The 18,968-nt window shown below is 29.8% G+C and overlaps 1 protein-coding gene across 6 annotated transcripts in view; it reads right to left on the bottom strand.

Annotated features, from left to right (window-relative positions):
• The window catches only part of LOC129745337 (integumentary mucin C.1-like), a 142,034-nt gene that overhangs the window by 38,124 nt on the left and 84,942 nt on the right, over positions 1-18,968 (bottom strand). For 5 of the 6 annotated variants that reach the window (XM_055738346.1, XM_055738349.1, XM_055738347.1 and 2 more), the window contains exon 4: positions 857-1,683. In XM_055738346.1, the coding sequence (XP_055594321.1) occupies positions 857-1,683 (827 nt within the window). The remainder of the gene's footprint in view (positions 1-856; positions 1,684-18,968) is intronic. The other variant, XM_055738352.1, reaches the window with a different exon arrangement.

Genomic DNA, 18,968 nt, shown 5'->3' with positions numbered 1-18,968 from the left:
ATTTTTCATAACCCGTTTCTTAATTATTTTAAAACTATTAACTATTTCACTTAAAAAATATAATCTAACGTACATTTATTTTTGTAGGTGCCAAAACAATACGGTTTTTAACGACTTAATTCAATTGTGCTTCACAACAATGTCATGCAATAAAGGGTGCATAAAAATCGTTTTTCGTTTACTTACTCTTCAGCTGCTAAAGTTGAACCACATCCGACGAACAAGAAACAATAAATTTGAACAAAAAATCACTGTCAATCCTGGGTTAAGATCGACTTTTGGTAGAGCCTAACATCTTTTAAAAACCAAAACTTGAGTTTGTTGCATTTTTGCTCATAAATACTAATACATCAATAGTTTCTTTTTTAAATGGTGTCATTTCGATGGATATATGTAATTACAATGCTAAACAACCGATATCTACAGGGGTTAAAAAAAGTTGTTAGAGATTTTGGTTTATTATTTTTATCATTACTTTATTAAAGCATCAAGCGACTAAGTTAATAAGGAGTTAAAGCTAGGTTATAATGCATATTTATATGTATGTCGTAAGCATTTTGAACAGTTACCGGCTTGTTATCGATTAATGTTTGTTTTGTACACTATTTACAGAGCAGGGTAGCAGAAGAAGCATGAGTATAATACAAAAATGGATATTTTATACAGTAAAACCGAAACGAACGGAAAACTTAAGCCAAATGATCGATCAATATGAGTGGGATAATAATTTTTTGTTTGTTTTCGAAATTAAAAATTTTGATTTTTAGCTCTTTTTCAACAGTTCATCCTTTTTCTCCTTCAACACCCTCACTATGTTCACCAATCCGTTAGTTATACTTAGCGCTAGGTTCTGTACCGAGTCTATGGCCACCGACAAGGACGTCGAAGTAGGGTTTGTGGCCGGCGGCGGTGAAGTATTGTTAGGGACGTTCGGTTCAGAACCGGCAGCGGCGATTGGGTTGAAGTTCGCTTCCGTTTGTTGTGATTCTCCTCCAGGACTTCTACTACCAGGGTTATTATCCGAGGGGGGGCCACCAGAACCAGAACCACCAATTTCGGATACCGTAGTGCTACTTGGGACAGTAGAGCTACTCGAAGATCCCTGAGCAGTAGTAGTAGTAGAAGTGGTAAGAATGGTAGTAGAAGTGGTAGGAGGAGCTATGCTAGTTGTAGTAGTAGTTGTGGTACTAGAAGTAGTACTACTGGTAGTGGTTCTTGCAGTAGTAGTAGTAGTAGTGGTAGAGGTAAGTGTAACGGGTGCTACCGGTAGTGTTAACTGTGCTGACGAGGAGGCCAATTCTTGGGGACGTTGCTGCTGATCGGGACGACCACTCGGGATCGTGTTGGGTGTGGGGGACACATTGTTGTTCGGTGCCAGGAGTGTGGCGGGACTCGTCGAGGACAAGATCAGCGTTTGCAGTAGGATCTGGGACTGATCCCGGTCAAAGTCGTTTCTTACCGGACGATCGCCATTGCCATTGCTACCGATTTGATTGAACTGCAGCTCCCGGAGGTACTCCTCGAAGCGGCGATTGTATTCACCGGTCGGATCCCAGCGTTCCCGTAGCGACTGGTACTGGTCCGGGTAGTTGAGGTACAGGGTGCTGATGATCTTCAGCGCGTTCTCTTTCTGGGTCGTCGAGCAGCGGCCACACTTGGTTCGCAATGCTTCCGGTAGAATTCCTGTGCAAAATTAAAAAAACAAAGAATATAATTACCAAATTAGCTTTTTTATTAAGTTAAGGTCAGTATGGCTCAGAACTAAAACTAAAAGTATATTTTTGTAGAATTTATAAACATCAGTCCAACAATGACGCAAAAAAATTTTTCTGCGTGGTATAAAAATGAATCCCACCTTGAATCTTCAAGCCCGCGCGTGTGTTTAATCCCGAATATTATGATGAGAAGTCGGATCTCGAGTCGCAAGAGAAGACTTAAGGTCTTGAGTCGTAGTGAGGAAAAATATGTGTACCTTAGCTCCGTGTTCGAGAGGAGAATTCAGGCTTCGAGTCTTAGTGTTCAGAAGAATTGCAGAAAGTTGTCTCGACTATGAGTATTCCGTGGAGCCCCTTTTGAATCCTTTTCCTAAACTACAAAATCAACACAGAAAAACGATAGAATGGAAGAAATGCATGTGTTCAGGATACATAAAGAATCAGGATCAATCAAAATCACGTGTTGTTTCTCGAAAAACATTTGTCATTTCTTGACATAAAAAAAACATTAGGGTATGAAAAAATAGCATCTGAATGAGTGTTCAATTCATGGCCGTTGGAACGGGGGAGGGGGCGGGGTGTTGGTTTGCTAACCCCCCCCCACCCCCATGAGGGTCCAAAAATGCATGCGAGGTATTGTGCTCTACACTCAAAATTTTAAATTCGCAATCGAAATTATTATAATAGAGTAAGGTTATTCATAAATAACCATTTGGACTAAAAACTTATGCCAAAACCTCAAAAACCAACCCCAAGTTCAAAATTCTGCTACAGTTTTTCGAAATTGTCTCACTCGTCCATGGAAATTCAGGTCTGAATGTTAAATTTAAATTGAATTACACCCAAATTTGGAGGTTCTGGCTCCATATTCCAATAGCCAAACTTGCATTTCTATTTTCGTATTCCGGATTCTGTATCCAGTTTAGGACCCTTGATTTTCTGTTCGAATAATCAAAAGAAACTAAAAATGAAAAGCTGCATTTGAATCCTGGTTCACATTGAGTTTTGCATTTTATATCTAATTTGAATAATGTTCTTCGGAAATCACACACATATTCACTATTTTGATAGTAGTTTTCCGAAAATAAACAAAAGAACAAAAAATTGTTTCATATTCGAATTCGAAGTTCTTAAACTTAATTCCTACACAAAATTCAAACATTTAATGTATGTATGTATAATCCATCCAACGACCCCCTGAGCTGGCAGGTATGTTATGCAAAAGAGCCAATATTAATCCGTTTGATTAAAATTGTTCAATCGCGGGTGCTGGTGGTGTTAGCTCTATTGAAATTCCAGTAACCCATTTCAGAATGGCAACTGCACATCCCGAGGCTACTTTCATTGCCAATAAGCCCCGCCCAATCATAGCCGCATGACCAAATGGGTTATGTAATTATGATTAGTCTTTCCATCTTTTATTGTTGACATATCCAGGAACTTCATAAATATAATTGCCAAATTATATAAACTTAGCACCCTAAAACGTCCAATAAAAGATAGACGTGTATTTAGTTTATGACTTCAATTATAATTATATAATATGGGTGAAAAAAGAAATAAAAAAGATTTATTAAAAAATTTTATACTGATCGGAAGAGTTGGAAACTGGAATATAGTTATCATATTTTTCTGAAAATGGTTAATAAAATATCTGATGCATGCATTGTTCGAGATTTCTCCTTTTCTGCTTGTTATTCATCCTGTGGCGATCCAGCTGAAAATCTTAAAGATTTATAAAAGTATCTTTATATTGTTGTTAATATAACAACTGTGCGTCAATAAGCCCCGCCCAATCATAGCCGCGTAACCAAATGGGTCATGTAATTATGATTTGACTCTTAATCATTTGACATAATAAAGTACTGAATAAATATAATTTCTCTATTATATTCATACAGCACATTAATACATCCAATAAAATATTGACTTCCCAAGCAACCAAAAGTCTCGTTAAAAAGGTCGAACACAGCTTAATCAGCATAATCAATGTGCTGAAGTTCCTTTTATTCAGCTCAAAATTTAAGTTCTTATTGAAACTTTGAAGTTCCATAAGAGATTTGAACGGCCTTCTATTCAGCCCACAAGTAAACGTTTAATCAACAAAAACAAAAAATAATTCTCCTCTCATATTTTGGTCATCACCAGCCCATGTGGTGCTGCCGGTTTCTCGGCATCCATCTTTATTCCTCCCATCCCCTCCCTCAATTGATCATACTTAATTGCTTTGTTTTTAATTATGTTCGATACATGCCGGCATGCGCGCCTGCTACATAATTATTTGATTTGCTTACTCAAGCAATCAAACAACCTAATGGAAAAAATTAGTCCTGGTACCAGATTTGAACCCCATCCTCCGAGATGATAGCCGAACACGCTGCCACGACGCCACGCCTAGATGTTGCCTTACCGGCAGCTAAAATTCGAAGTGGTTATAAGCTTCCTAGAATACCCGCAAGGCCAACCAGCAGCCAGCAGCAAAGACGCATGTTGATTATTACTAAGAAACATTACGAAACGGCGTATAAATCAATCATCCGTTAAAATGATATCTGTTAAAAAAAAAATTAAATTCCATGTTTTTAACTGTTAAGCATAAAATTATACAAATTCTTGATTTTATCTTGATATTTTATCAATGAATTGTTTCAACTGACTTTCAATGTGTGATAAATTCGTGGTAAGTAAATACAGTTGGACGAAATTTTATAAAATCAAACTATTTACTCTTTTCGAAAACAATCATTTGCGAGTTAGATTTAAGTTGTTCTGAGTTGAAGTTTCAAAATAAATTATACATTTTAACAATTTCCAAGCTCCAAAAAATGATTTATTTATTTTATGCCCTTTCGCGATGTTCGTTCACATTTCATATTAATTAAATGGCGGACATGTCTCATAAAAGGCTATTTGAGGAACTTTCTGGAACTTCGAGTCCATAGAAGGTTATTTGAGACCCAATTTGTAACTTTTATTCTGAATGATGCGATTGACATGTCACAGAAAAGGCTATTTGAGGAACTTCTTTCAACTTGAAGTTCACACAAGGCTATTTGAGGAACTTCTTAGAACTTGAAGTTCACAGGAGGCTATTTGAGACCTAATTTGAAACTTTTATACTGTGTGGATGCGATTGACATGTCACAAAATAGGGTAATTGAGAAACTTCTTGGAACGTGAAGTTCACAGAGGGCTATTTGAGACCTTATTTGTAACTTTTACACTGTGTGGGTGCGATTGACATGTCACAAAAAAGGCTATTTGAGGAACTTTTTGAAACTTCAAGTCCATAGAAGGCTATTTGAGGAACCTTTTGTAACTTTCATGCTCACATTCGAGAAAATTTGGTACCAATTCCCTTTGAAACCTTTATTCAGCGAAATTCGAACTTTGGAGGAACGAGTTTAAGTAGATATGAGACTTTTGGTTGCTTGGGTTGTATTTAGTTTATAGTTTAGTTCAATTTAAATTACTTTTATGTTATAGTTGACGATAAATATAGTTGGTAAATAAATGAAATTGACAATAGTTTTGGAGGAAGGAGCTGCTAGATATTGATCGGGTTTTCACTGGAAAAATTCAAAAATAATTTATCATATGCTCAGTGATTTTCCGTTTTCAAAATGAATATTCAATCGTCGAGGACGTATTAAAATATACGTTTTGTTGTTTGCTCAGATAAAAGCACTCTGAAAATTAAACAATATTTTAAAATATTAGTTTAGTCCATAAGTGGCAATGTTAACATTGATGGCGATGATATCACTGATGATAGCTGAATAACTCATAAAAACTGAAATCAAATCATTACTAGAAATATTAAATATCCTGGAAAAGTTAACCTGCAAAAACTTTACTATTATTCTGAATGAAGATATATTTTTTTTGCCTACAAAGCTTCAATATACGAATAGCAGCAACATTTCACAGATAACAAAATATGTAATAGAATCGTGCTCTAATAGTAAACTTCAATAATAAAAATAACAATAATAACAACAGGTAATAATAAAAATAATAATAAATGTTACACAATACATTTGGGGATTTTTTTTTATTATCTGACAATTTGCGCCGGGGGTCTTCAGATTTTCTCCAAAATTGAAATTTTGGTTCATTTTTGCGACTTAAAAACACATGTATTTTTTCAGATTTCTAACATTTTTATTTTTTGAGTTAGCTTCGGTTAGATTTTTTCGTAAATAAAAAATAACCATTTTTCAAAGCTACATAACTCTGTTGTTTCTCAACGGAAATTATAAAATAGCACATCAAAATGCATTGAAATTTTATCAGCTTTCCAAATAGAATAGTTGAAAAAAATTAAATAATGACCTTCAACATGAAAAGTTGTAAATAAACTTTAAATGGCGTCTAAAAGTACCGTCTGCACCACCGAATATTTTGCAAAAAATACCATTGTATAGCTCGATTCATGATGCAACTTTCATCTGAAGACACCAAAGTGGGCCATTAACACCTTGAAGAGTTATGAAAGAAATAATGACAATAAATCTCTTTTTTTGCATCGAAAACAAACAATGGTGGAACAACTGCACTCACATATGGAGATAGCAAGCACTTCTAACAACATGGAAACAAAAGAACTTACCAAAGCAGGTAAAAAACACTACTTTTTCGTGCTTTGTTGTGTGTTTACAGCAAAACTGACTTTAAATTTTAACTAAAATTCTGAGTATCGTATTGTTTAAGTGATATAACTAATAATGGGAATGTTGCTTTACAACCTGGTCATATACTATGTAACTTATTAATTTTTCGAGCAAAGATCATTGTGAAGCTTAATCAATGCCAATAGTAGAAGGTCCAGTCCCTGTGTTTGGGATCATAAAAATGTGATTAAAAAAATGAAATATAGACGTGCTTTACATAGTGTTTATATCGGGAGCTAAGCACTGGACACCAAAATCCTTTCCCTTTGATCAAAAAAGTATGAGAAAGTGGCACAAATGTTGTAGAAATAATCAAAGAGCTCAGTATAGTCAGCCCAGGCTGTAAAATGATGAAAATATGATACTTTTACCGTATTCGTTTTCTACATTCGCCCAGTTTTAAGGTTTACCATACTAAAACGAACATAATTCGTCGTCAGTGTTTTGCTACCTCGATCGCTCACACAAGAATCTTCAGTGTTCCACCGTCCATTTTAAATCAAATCTGGGGAATTACGGATGCAAAACTTAGCGCATAAACTTCTAAAAATGACAGTAAAATGTGCATAACTTGTTGTGACCTGGTGCAAAACTGGGTATAAACGCATACGTTAATAGATTTTTGGATATAACATGAAGTCAGTTGAGCTGCAACAATCTACCGCCCCTTCTTTCATAACAGTCCCATATACAAAAATAAGCAAGCGAGACAATCAGCTTTTTCAGCATAAACGAAAATCGTTTCTAGGTTGTCATAATAAATCGTTAGGCCTGAAATTTTCGAAATTGGGTTATTGGTAAGGTCGAGAGCACCATTTTTATTCATTATGGGACTGTTAATCGACCATATTTGAAACCTTTTTCGAATCTACTAGCATAACAGTCCCATACAAAATATATTTTTATCACCAAGCTACTTTCTAAGACTTAAATTTGATCATTTTTGAACTTCTAAATGCAATTGTCATAAAAAGAAACATACTTTTGCAAAAAAATATCATGAATTCCACATTGTAAGTTGAATATTTTTACGATTTTTGATTGCATCCAATAGTTTTTCGCTCAGGAAGTCATTCCTAAGAAAGTCAGACCTGCCTTCGAAAACTAGTGTGCATCATTCGACATCAAGTGAGTTGAAAAATGTTTAAAAGATTCAAAGCAATAAACCAAAGACTATTTCGCCGAAAGAAACATTGAAAAGTAACCAAATCCGTGGTATTTCACATATGGGACTGTTATTCAGGTATATTTCATATAGGACAGCCACGAATTGTTATTTTTTTTCGAAATTTCTAGAACAAAACCTCTTTTTTTAGTCTTTTATGTTGAAGCCTTATGTTGACCTAAAATGACGAAAATTCATATGGGACTGTTATGCGTGTAGGGGCAGTCTGAAAATGACGAAAACATAGTGTTTTTTACCTGCTTTGGTAAGTTTTTTTGTTTCCATGTTGTTAGAAGTGCTTGCTATCTCCATATGTGAGTGCAGTTGTTCCACCATTGTTTGTTTTCGATGCAAAAAAAGAGATTTATTGTCATTATTTCTTTCATAACTCTTCAAGGTGTTAATGGCCCACTTTGGTGTCTTCAGATGAAAGTTGCATCATGAATCGAGCTATACAATGGTATTTTTTGCAAAATATTCGGTGGTGCAGACGGTACTTTTAGACGCCATTTAAAGTTTATTTACAACTTTTCATGTTGAAGGTCATTATTTAATTTTTTTCAACTATTCTATTTGGAAAGCTGATAAAATTTCAATGCATTTTGATGTGCTATTTTATAATTTCCGTTGAGAAACAACAGAGTTATGTAGCTTTGAAAAATGGTTATTTTTTATTTACAAAAAAATCTAACCGAAGCTAACTCAAAAAATAAAAATGTTAGAAATCTGAAAAAATACATGTGTTTTTAAGTCGCAAAAATGAACCAAAATTTCAATTTTGGGGAAAATCTGAAGACCCCCGGCGCAAACCCGTCAGATAATAAAAAAAATCCCCATTTGTTAGTTTCAATGATTGTGATACATTTATTATGTAATAGACACAAACTGACAATTATAAAAAAAAAAAAATTGAGGAACCATTGAGAACGGTTCAAGATCGAAATACAGCTGTATATGGTCATAAAAATATTTTCCTACACAATTTTTTTGAAAAAAAAAAATCTAGGAATATAAATTCAAAAACACAAGAATAGTTTATTTTCTATCTAAAGACTTTTTCATTTTCTCAAAAAGCCAACAATGCTGCAAACATAAAATCAAATTGGCTAAAGTTGTGCAGAGTTTTCTTTGATGGTAGCTTGCGTTCAAGTTTCTAGAACTTATCTACTTACCTTGAAATATTTCATCCTTACTGACCAAATTTCAGCCATCCTTATTTTCACAATTTAGTCAAAATTCCAGTTTCCCGTTCATTCGATCAATGATCTTGATAACTTTTTCATCTAACATGAAATTTTTATGCCAAAAGAGCACTAAACGATAAAAAAAACTCAATATAATAATAATGTTGCCCATCTCAAATGTTGTGATAGTAAAAAAAATGAGGAATCAGCTAAAACAATCTGAGTAAGCGGGTAGATAGTTGAAATATTTCACTGGAATCGAACAGGCAAACGCTTCATCTCTTTCACCCCTATTTACATATATTAAAAAGCACCGATTCTTCAAGGAAAGAAAAAAAAAATCTGTCTCATTCATTCTATACCGATGGCGTTTCGTGCTTGAGAGCGCTAGCGCTTCTCTGGGGGGACACATTACCAAGTCAGTGTTACCCAACTGGTTTCGTATTAATCTAGTTTTCGGAAACCTACCTTATAAAATGATCGATGTTTAATTAAAAAAAAGTACCTCTCTTGTTTGTAAATAAATTCATCATTAATAAGCAGGTGATGAATAGCGCAGGACTGCAACAAAATAGTGTAAATACTCTTTTTTCAACACCAAACGTGGATGCGATACCAAATCGACGAACTTTTTTTTTCAGTTGTTCCATGATTGAGAACTACTGTACTTCATTTTACGTATTAGAGGAATCATTGACTCAAAATAATCTAATAATCCGTTTTGTGTATCGTTGTTTTTTTCAACCTGTCTATAGTTCCTTCGAAAATAAATTTTCCTGAACGAAAAAAGTTGAAAGATGACACTTATCTTGTGGGTGTTGGTACAATTTCCGTTCGCCATAGCCAAGTTGCTGTTTTACTTATCTGTCTATCTCATCACTAGAACGAGCGAGACGGACAACCGAACTACTTGAACACCGGGTATCATTCATAAGAATGAATGAAACAGAAATTAAGAAAAACACACACTCGCGACGATTATTAACATTTTTTACTCCCAAAAATGAACTGAGTTTTTATTTTAAATTGAAGAAATTATGGGACTTTTTCACCAAGTATTACACTCCTCTGGTCCCAACCCGCTTATCACACAATAAAATCACAATCTTAGCGAAAACTTTTAAGAAATTCTTCGAATAAATGACGAAATAACTCCGACACGGAAATGTACGCGGCTCGACCCGCCATCTTCGACTCCAGTCTACACAAAATTCAAACATTTAAAGCTTCTAAATGGCGATCCAAAATTGAAAGCTCAGAATCAGATGCATCATTTGAAATTCATATTTTGAAACAGATTAAAATAAATAATTTGAAAAATCAACTACAGTATTTAAATAATAGATTCGTGAATGCCTTTAGCCTTGAAATTCTTATATGGAATAAATATTCTAAAATCATATTTTTTTTTGTAAATTTCAGAAATCGTATAGAAATTCGGATTCAGGTTCAGAATTCAGATACAGAATGCAGATTCCAAATTCAGAAATCGATTTAGCTTGTAAATGAGTTATACAATCAACATAAAATGGTTTAGGAGTTCAAGAGATCATTAACTTAAAAATATGCTTGTCAATTCAATTTCCAGGAGTCAAATTAAAAAAAAGTTGTTAATAGGTACACACAATTCAGCTGAAAATACCAAATATATAGCAGAATTAGAGTTATCTTTCTAAGTTTTATTTTATTGGAAACAAACCAAAATTTTATTTTTTAAAATCATTCACAGGATTCTCATTATGGAATTGATTCATTATGGAAAATATGTACTGTTAAAGAAACATGTATCTTATATTCACCTGCACAAAATTTTATTTTTTCTCGGTGAATTGTTTATTTTTTTTTAAATTGCAGTGATTTTTTAGAAGCCAAATTTCAAACTAAAATCATAAACTTTGTTTAAGTTTGCATCAAGCAAACTTGATTCGCAAAATTTTTATCTCTTACTTTTTTTAATTTGATTTATTTTCATCAAACGTTAAAATCTTTGAATTTGCAAAAGAATTTTATAAGATTGGGCTTGTTTGATTTGAGTACAGAATAAGTTTTTTTAAGAGATTGAAGGCTCACATATTATGTTTGATTTACCAAACTCATAAACAAATTCAAAGATTTTACCCATCGATGAAAGCTAATTCCAAATTTTGTTACAGAAGGTTACATCAAAAAAAAAATTACTAAAGTTACTATTCAATACAAAAATTATTAATATAAAAGTACCGTAAACTGGGAAAACTTTGATCACTTTTTTCATTCATTTTTGAATATTTTGGAAGGGGTTGCTTTTTCGTAATACCTAAAAGCTTCAAAACTCTTACTGAGGTGAGGAGTATCAAACATGATCATTGATTGCAGTAAATTCAAACGACATTTGTGGTCATAATTAAATGTTTGTTACAAAACCAGATTTCGAGTTTCGGGGTGACTTTGATCACTATGGTTTTTACGTATCTCAACATCTTCAAATTTATTGTTTTGATGCCATTTAGCACAGAAGGCTTAAAATATCGATAACAGTATTTTTTGTTTGGACTCGATTGAATTTTTCAACGTTTTCTTTCAAAAACCTATATGCTCAAAAGATGGACAATGTTGCTGCATACATTTAGGGGCAAAAATTATAAACATTTCTTTATATTTTTTGGCCTCAAAAACAAATGAAATTTCATCTTCATGCAATTCCCTGAGTCCTCGCACTGTTCCTATGTTATTTTTTTCTTCAAATTTAATAATTTGATAGGGTTTTTAGCCATTTTTTCTATACGAGCTTTTTCATGGAAAATGACCGATTTTTTTCAATATTCAAAAATTATCATCAAATGACCATAAAAATAACACTTAAACTAAACCCAAACCAAGAAAAAAGTGGAACTTTCACATTTGACAACCCATTTGCTTCTAAATGCTTAAATTTGATCAGGAGAGATGTTTGTTTGTGAGCCTTCAAAAACCAAGATATTTTAAGATTATAAAATAACAATTGAAGTAATATAAAAAATCTTCTAATAAAAACCAAATTTAGCTTATTTGTAACTCAATTTTTAGGCTTTCAAATGTAGTAAACAGTTTTCAGATATTTTAACTTTAAACTTGGTTAATGATGATTATCTGTAAAAATTTCATATTGATCAAAGTTACCCCGCTGATCAAAGTTCCCCCAGTTTACGGTACTTAAAAATAAATAATTATATAAAAATAAACATAATTTGTTTTAATACATTTTTGGTGGATTGTTGGACAAAAAATTATAGATTAAATTCAGTCACAAACCCCAGCCCCCCCTTTCCCCCCCTGAGAAGATTCTTCCTACGGCCCTGGTTCGATTGATTATGTTAAAGAAGCATCCAATTGATGTGATTTTTGTAATTTATGTTATTTTTGTAATTTTTGAAGGTTTTGTAATTTATTTCATTTTTTGTAATTTTTGCGGTTTTTGAATTTTTTTTCAAATGAATGTATTCTTTGTAATTCGTTGTAATTTTTGTAATTTTTGTATTTTTTGTAATTTTTGTAATTTTTGTAATTTTTGTAATTTTTGTAATTTTTGTAATTTTTGTAATTTTTGTAATTTTTGTAATTTTTGTAATTTTTGTAATTTTTGTAATTTTTGTAATTTTTGTAATTTTTGTAATATTTGTAATTTTTGTAATTTTTGTAATTTTTGTAATTTTCGTAGTTTTTTGTAGTTTTTGTAATTTTTGTAATTTTTGTAATTTTTGTAATTTTTTAATTTTTGTAATTTTTTTATTTTTTGTAATTTTTGTAATTTTTGTAATTTTTGTAATTTTTGTAATTTTTGTAATTTTTGTAATTTTTGTAATTTTTGTAATTTTTGTAATTTTTGTAATTTTTGTAATTTTTGTAATTTTTGTAATTTTTGTAATTTATTTTGTAATTTTTGTAATTTTTGTAATTTTTGTAATTTTTGTAATTTTTGTAATTTTTGTAATTTTTGTAATTTTTGTAATTTTGTAATTTTTGTAATTTTTGTAATTTTTGTAATTTTTGTAATTTTTGTAATTTTGTAATTTTTGTAATTTTTGTAATTTTTGTAATTTTTGTAATTTTTGTAATTTTTGTAATTTTTGTAATTTTTGTAATTTTTGTAATTTTTGTAATTTTTGTAATTTTTGTAATTTTTGTAATTTTTGTAATTTTTGTAATTTTTGTAATTTTTGTTATTTTGTAATTTTTCTAATTTTTGTAATTTTTGTAATTTTTGTAATTTTTGTAATTTTTGTAATTTTTGTAATTTTTGTAATTTTTGTAATTTTTGTAATTTTTGTAATTTTTGTAATTTTTGTAATTTTTGTAATTTTTGTAATTTTTGTAATTTTTGTAATTTTTGTAATTTTTGTAATTTTTGTAATTTTTGTAATTTTTGTAATTTTTGTAATTTTTGTAATTTTTGTAATTTTTGTAATTTTTGTAATTTTTGTAATTTTTGTAATTTTGTAATTTTTGTAATTTTTGTAATTTTTGTAATTTTTGTAATTTTTGTAATTTTTGTAATTTTTGTAATTTTTGTAATTTTTGTAATTTTTGTAATTTTTGTAATTTTTGTAATTTTTGTAATTTTTGTAATTTTTGTAATTTTTGTAATTTTTGTAATTTTTGTAATTTTTGTAATTTTTGTAATTTTTGTAATTTTTGTAATTTTTGTAATTTTTGTAATTTTTGTAATTTTTGTAATTTTTGTAATTTTTGTAATTTTTGTAATTTTTGTAATTTTTGTAATTTTTGTAATTTTTGTAATTTTTGTAATTTTGTAATTTTTGTAATTTTTGTAATTTTTGTAATTTTTGTAATTTTTGTAATTTTTGTAATTTTTGTAATTTTTGTAATTTTTGTAATTTTTGTAATTTTTGTAATTTTTGTAATTTTTGTAATTTTTGTAATTTTTGTCATTTTTGTAATTTTTGTAATTTTTGTAATTTTTGTAATTTTTGTAATTTTTGTAATTTTTGTAATTTTTGTAATTTTTGTAATTTTTGTAATTTTTGTCATTTTTGTCATTTTTGTCATTTTTGTCATTTTTGTCATTTTTGTCATTTTTGTCATTTTTGTCATTTTTGTCATTTTGTCATTTTTGTCATTTTTGTCATTTTTGTCATTTTTGTCATTTTTGTCATTTTTGTCATTTTTGTCATTTTGTCATTTTTGTCATTTTTGTCATTTTTGTCATTTTTGTCATTTTTGTCATTTTTGTCATTTTTGTCATTTTTGTCATTTTTGTCATTTTTGTCATTTTTGTCATTTTTGTCATTTTTGTCATTTTTGTCATTTTTGTCATTTTTGTCATTTTGTCATTTTTGTCATTTTTGTCATTTTTGTCATTTTTGTCATTTTTGTCATTTTTGTCATTTTTGTCATTTTTGTCATTTTGTCATTTTTGTCATTTTTGTCATTTTTGTCATTTTTGTCATTTTTGTCATTTTTGTCATTTTTGTCATTTTTGTCATTTTTGTCATTTTTGTCATTTTTGTCATTTTTGTCATTTTGTCATTTTTGTCATTTTTGTCATTTTTGTCATTTTTGTCATTTTTGTCATTTTTGTCATTTTTGTCATTTTTGTCATTTTTGTCATTTTTGTCATTTTTGTCATTTTTGTCATTTTGTCATTTTGTCATTTTTGTCATTTTGTCATTTTTGTCATTTTTGTCATTTTTGTCATTTTTGTCATTTTTGTCATTTTTGTCATTTTTGTCATTTTTGTCATTTTTGTCATTTTGTCATTTTTGTCATTTTTGTCATTTTTGTCATTTTTGTCATTTTTGTCATTTTTGTCATTTTTGTCATTTTTGTCATTTTTGTCATTTTTGTCATTTTTGTCATTTTGTCATTTTTGTCATTTTTGTAATTTTTGTCATTTTTGTCATTTTTGTCATTTTTGTCATTTTTGTCATTTTTGTCATTTTTGTCATTTTTGTCATTTTTGTCATTTTTGTCATTTTTGTCATTTTTGTCATTTTTGTCATTTTTGTCATTTTTGTCATTTTTGTCATTTTTGTCATTTTTGTCATTTTTGTCATTTTTGTCATTTTTGTCATTTTTGTCATTTTTGTCATTTTTGTCATTTTTGTCATTTTGTCATTTTTGTCATTTTTGTCATTTTTGTCATTTTTGTCATTTTGTCATTTTTGTCATTTTTGTCATTTTTGTCATTTTTGTCATTTTTGTCATTTTTGTCATTTTTGTCATTTTTGTCATTTTTGTCATTTTTGTCATTTTTGTCATTTTTGTCATTTTTGTCATTTTTGTCATTTTTGTCATTTTTGTCATTTTTGTCATTTTTGTAATTTTTGTAATTTTTGTAATTTTTGTAATTTTTGTAATTTTTGTAATTTTTGTAATTTTTGTAATTTTTGTAATTTTTGTAATTTTTGTAATTTTTGTAATTTTTGTAATTTTTGTAATTTTTGTAATTTTTGTAATTTTTGTAATTTTTGTAATTTTTGTAATTTTTTTATTTTTTGTAATTTTTGTAATTTTTGTAATTTTTGTAATTTTTGTAATTTTTGTCATTTTTGTCATTTTTGTAATTTTTGTAATTTTTGTAATTTTTGTAATTTTTGTAATTTTTGTAATTTTTGTAATTTTTGTAATTTTTGTAATTTTTGTAATTTTTGTAATTTTTGTAATTTTTGTAATTTTTGTAATTTTTGTTATTTTTGTAATTTTTGTAATTTTTGTAATTTTTGTAATTTTTGTTATTTTTGTAATTTTTGTTATTTTTGTAATTTTTGTAATTTTTGTAATTTTTGTAATTTTTGTAATTTTTGTAATTTTTGTAATTTTTGTAATTTTGTAATTTTTGTAATTTTTGTAATTTTTGTAATTTTTGTAATTTTTGTAATTTTTGTAATTTTTGTAATTTTTGTAATTTTTGTAATTTTTGTAATTTTTGTAATTTTTGTAATTTTTGTAATTTTTGTAATTTTTGTAATATTTGTAATTTTTGTAATATTTGAAATTTTTGTAATTTTTGTAATTTTTGTAATTTTTTTAATTTTTGTAATTTTTGTAATTTTTGTCATTTTTGTAATTTTTATAATTCTTGTTATGTTCGTTTTTTTTGTGAATTTTATTTTTTTTTGTTTTTGGAAACTTAGAAATTTTTGAATTTTTTTTGTTTTTGTCATTTTTGTCATTTTCGCTATTTTGGCAATTTTTTTTTTTAACTTTTTGATCTTTTATTCTTATAATTTTTTTAATTTTTGTTATTTTTTTAATATTTGTAATATTGGTAGATTTTGTAATTTTTGTACACTTTGTTATATTTGTAATTTTTGTAACTCCTGTATCATTAGAATTTTTTGTCATTTTTGTGATTTTTTTTTTAATTCAATTTTTGTAAAGTTTGTGATTTTTGTATTTTTTTCGTTCTTATCATTTTTGTCATTATTGTCTTTTTGGTATTTTTAACAAACATAATTTTGCACCCAAACGGATGCACGAATTTCCAACAGGTGTATTTTTCGAAAATCAGTCTATTGAAACCACACGGGCTGGCAGCAAACAGTCCTAATTAGCATATGCTAACCGATTGTTTCGAATGCGAAATGCAACAATCCGCAGAGCAAACAAGTGGCACCGGATCGAAATGGGAAAGCTCATTCATGCTTCCAGCACTTTGGAGCGGATCGGATATTGTTCCTCCTTCGCGGCCGTCCGTCGCTCATCAATGAGCTTTCAATTACACGTGTAATCGAGTTATGTATATTGGATGAGCTCTGGTTTTCGAGAAAAGCATATTTAATTAACCACAACAGCTTTCTGTTGTTTCCCGGGAAATGTTTCCTGTTTAATTGAACTGTTGTGGCTCGTGGTGGCTCTCCTATTGTATATGAATATGAATGTGTATTCTGCCTGAGCCGTGAATAACAATGGGATTTAATAACATCTGCCTACGATGACGATGTGCGGGGGAGTAATCAACAAACCACAGAATGCATGAGCCGATGCGCATCGAATACATTGGCTTATTAATAAAGTTGAAATCGGTGGTAGGCTGAAGAATTCCATAAGTATTTACGATTCAATAATTTTCTCAATTGAGTTCATTTCGAGAAATGTAATTATTGATATGTTTTCGAATCCTCGAAACAATCTCGTCGAATTCGAAGTACATACCGTAAAACGGGGTAACTTTGATCACCGGGGTAAATTTGACCAACAATAAACTTTTCCACATTATCATCAATAACTCAGTCTATAGTTTGAATTTTGAAAACTGTTTTCTACGTTTGAAAGCCTATTAATTGAGTATCAAATAGGCTAAATTTGGTTTGTAATCTGAAATTTCTGTTAGTAAAAAATCTAATTTCAAAATCTTAAAATATCCATTTTTTCAAGGCTTACAAACAAACAGCTCTCCTGATGATACCAAAAAGCATTTAGAAGCAAACGGGTTATTCAATGTGAAAGTACAACTTTTTTTCTTTGTATATGAACAGTCATAGTGTTATTTTTATAGTAATTTAATGATAAATTTTTGATGTTAAAAAAATAAGGACATTTTCCAAGAGTAAGCCCGTATTGGACAAATGGATAGGAACCCTATCAAATCGTTAACTTTGAAGAAAAAATGAAAATGGAAATAGTGGGAGGGTTTAGGGGAATGTGTGAAGGTAAAATTTCATTTGTATTTTGAAGTTTAAACTATTTAGCCATTATAATTATTTTTGCCCCTAAATATAGGCAGCATCATAGTTCTTTTTACGATTATAATTATTTTTGAAAGAAAACGATAAAAATCAAGGTTAAAGTGATGAATTAGCATTAGTAAATATTATGAAGGTGTTTTGTATCCTTTATGAACAAGAAAACTTCTTAAAAACCATTAGAATAGAGACTGATCAATGTCACCCCAAAGCATCAAATTCTGAACAGAGACGAAAACGATTTTTAAGTCAAATTTAAAGAGGTCTAATAAATTTCTGCATCCATGTTTTACGTCCATAGGAGTCCAGTACTGGTTTTAAAAATATAAAACATGCCACATTCCCGTCAACAGACAAAATAATCGAAATATATTGAAAAAAGTGATCAATATTACCCCGGATTACGGTACTAATATTCTCATCTAAGGCTGATTCTCAAAGCTACAATCTCATAAAACGTCTAATCCAATCTACGAGACAGTGCAATTCATTCACCACGACCTTTGCCAGGCTGATTCATGTTTCAAGTTATTTTAACGATCATGTTTAAAAGCTCTATCCAAACTCTCTATCACATTTCCATAAGTGTAAAATGTTAACCCTCGCCAAGCATCTCATCGTTAAATTTTTCACACAGTAGCTACCGAACGAAAAAATCTATTCGCATATGATGGTGGAAAAACGTTTTCCATGTCACTATTAGCATAGCCAGTGTCGAGGTTAATCGCTTAATTGTAGATTAGATGCAGTATGGGAGCTTCAATTTGTTTGAACGATTTTTTTCACGCTTGTTGCTGTTTAGTTGCCTACCTGCGATTCAATCACCTGTCGATAATTATTGTTTTACTGTTTGACGTTTAGTTCAACATCGTTTGATGTTGAATCGATAGATTTTTTCGATCGATGTTCTGTTTTTCCGAAGGGATAGCTAAATTATCGATGGGTGGTCGCTGTTTCGAAATAGAAGGATTTATCAGGATTAACTGATTGTGATCTGTTCAAACAGTTTTGTTAACACGGTCGTGAAAGGCAGTTTTTTTATGATTCCCGGAATATTCACATCGAACCTACAACGATACCTCCACACAGTTTCTATAGATGAATTTAATTAGATTAGTTTTCAATTGACGTCGCGCAAACGCGACGTGGATATTGTTGTTAAATTTTCGTTGAAATACTCTCACACATTTATACTACGTGCTTTGCGCTGTTGAAATCTAATTAAACCTATTCAATGAAAATTTATTTTTTTCTGTAATATTTTTGGATCTTCTCTGTAAATAAATAAAAACTGGCAATGAATTACCGTAAAATGGGCTGAATAGGAACAACATAATAGGAAAATTTTAAATTTCCTTTAACCCTAATCCGCCCATGAGTGTCAATATGGCACTATTCAAAATTTGACGGCTTGTAACTTTATTAGAGTGCCTCCAAATAAAAAAATCTCCGGGGACCCTTAATTAATGCTTGAAATCTTTAGTTTTGCATCATTACTTTATTTATGAACGCTCCCTGAAAGCCCAAGAAAAAAAACCTCCCTAATCAGATCTTAAGTGTCAATTTGA

The sequence above is a fragment of the Uranotaenia lowii genome, chromosome 2, assembly GCF_029784155.1.
Source record: "Uranotaenia lowii strain MFRU-FL chromosome 2, ASM2978415v1, whole genome shotgun sequence".
NCBI lineage: Eukaryota > Metazoa > Arthropoda > Insecta > Diptera > Culicidae > Uranotaenia > Uranotaenia lowii.
Note: the sequence above shows the minus strand (reverse complement) of the source record. Positions and strands in the feature narration are given on the sequence as shown.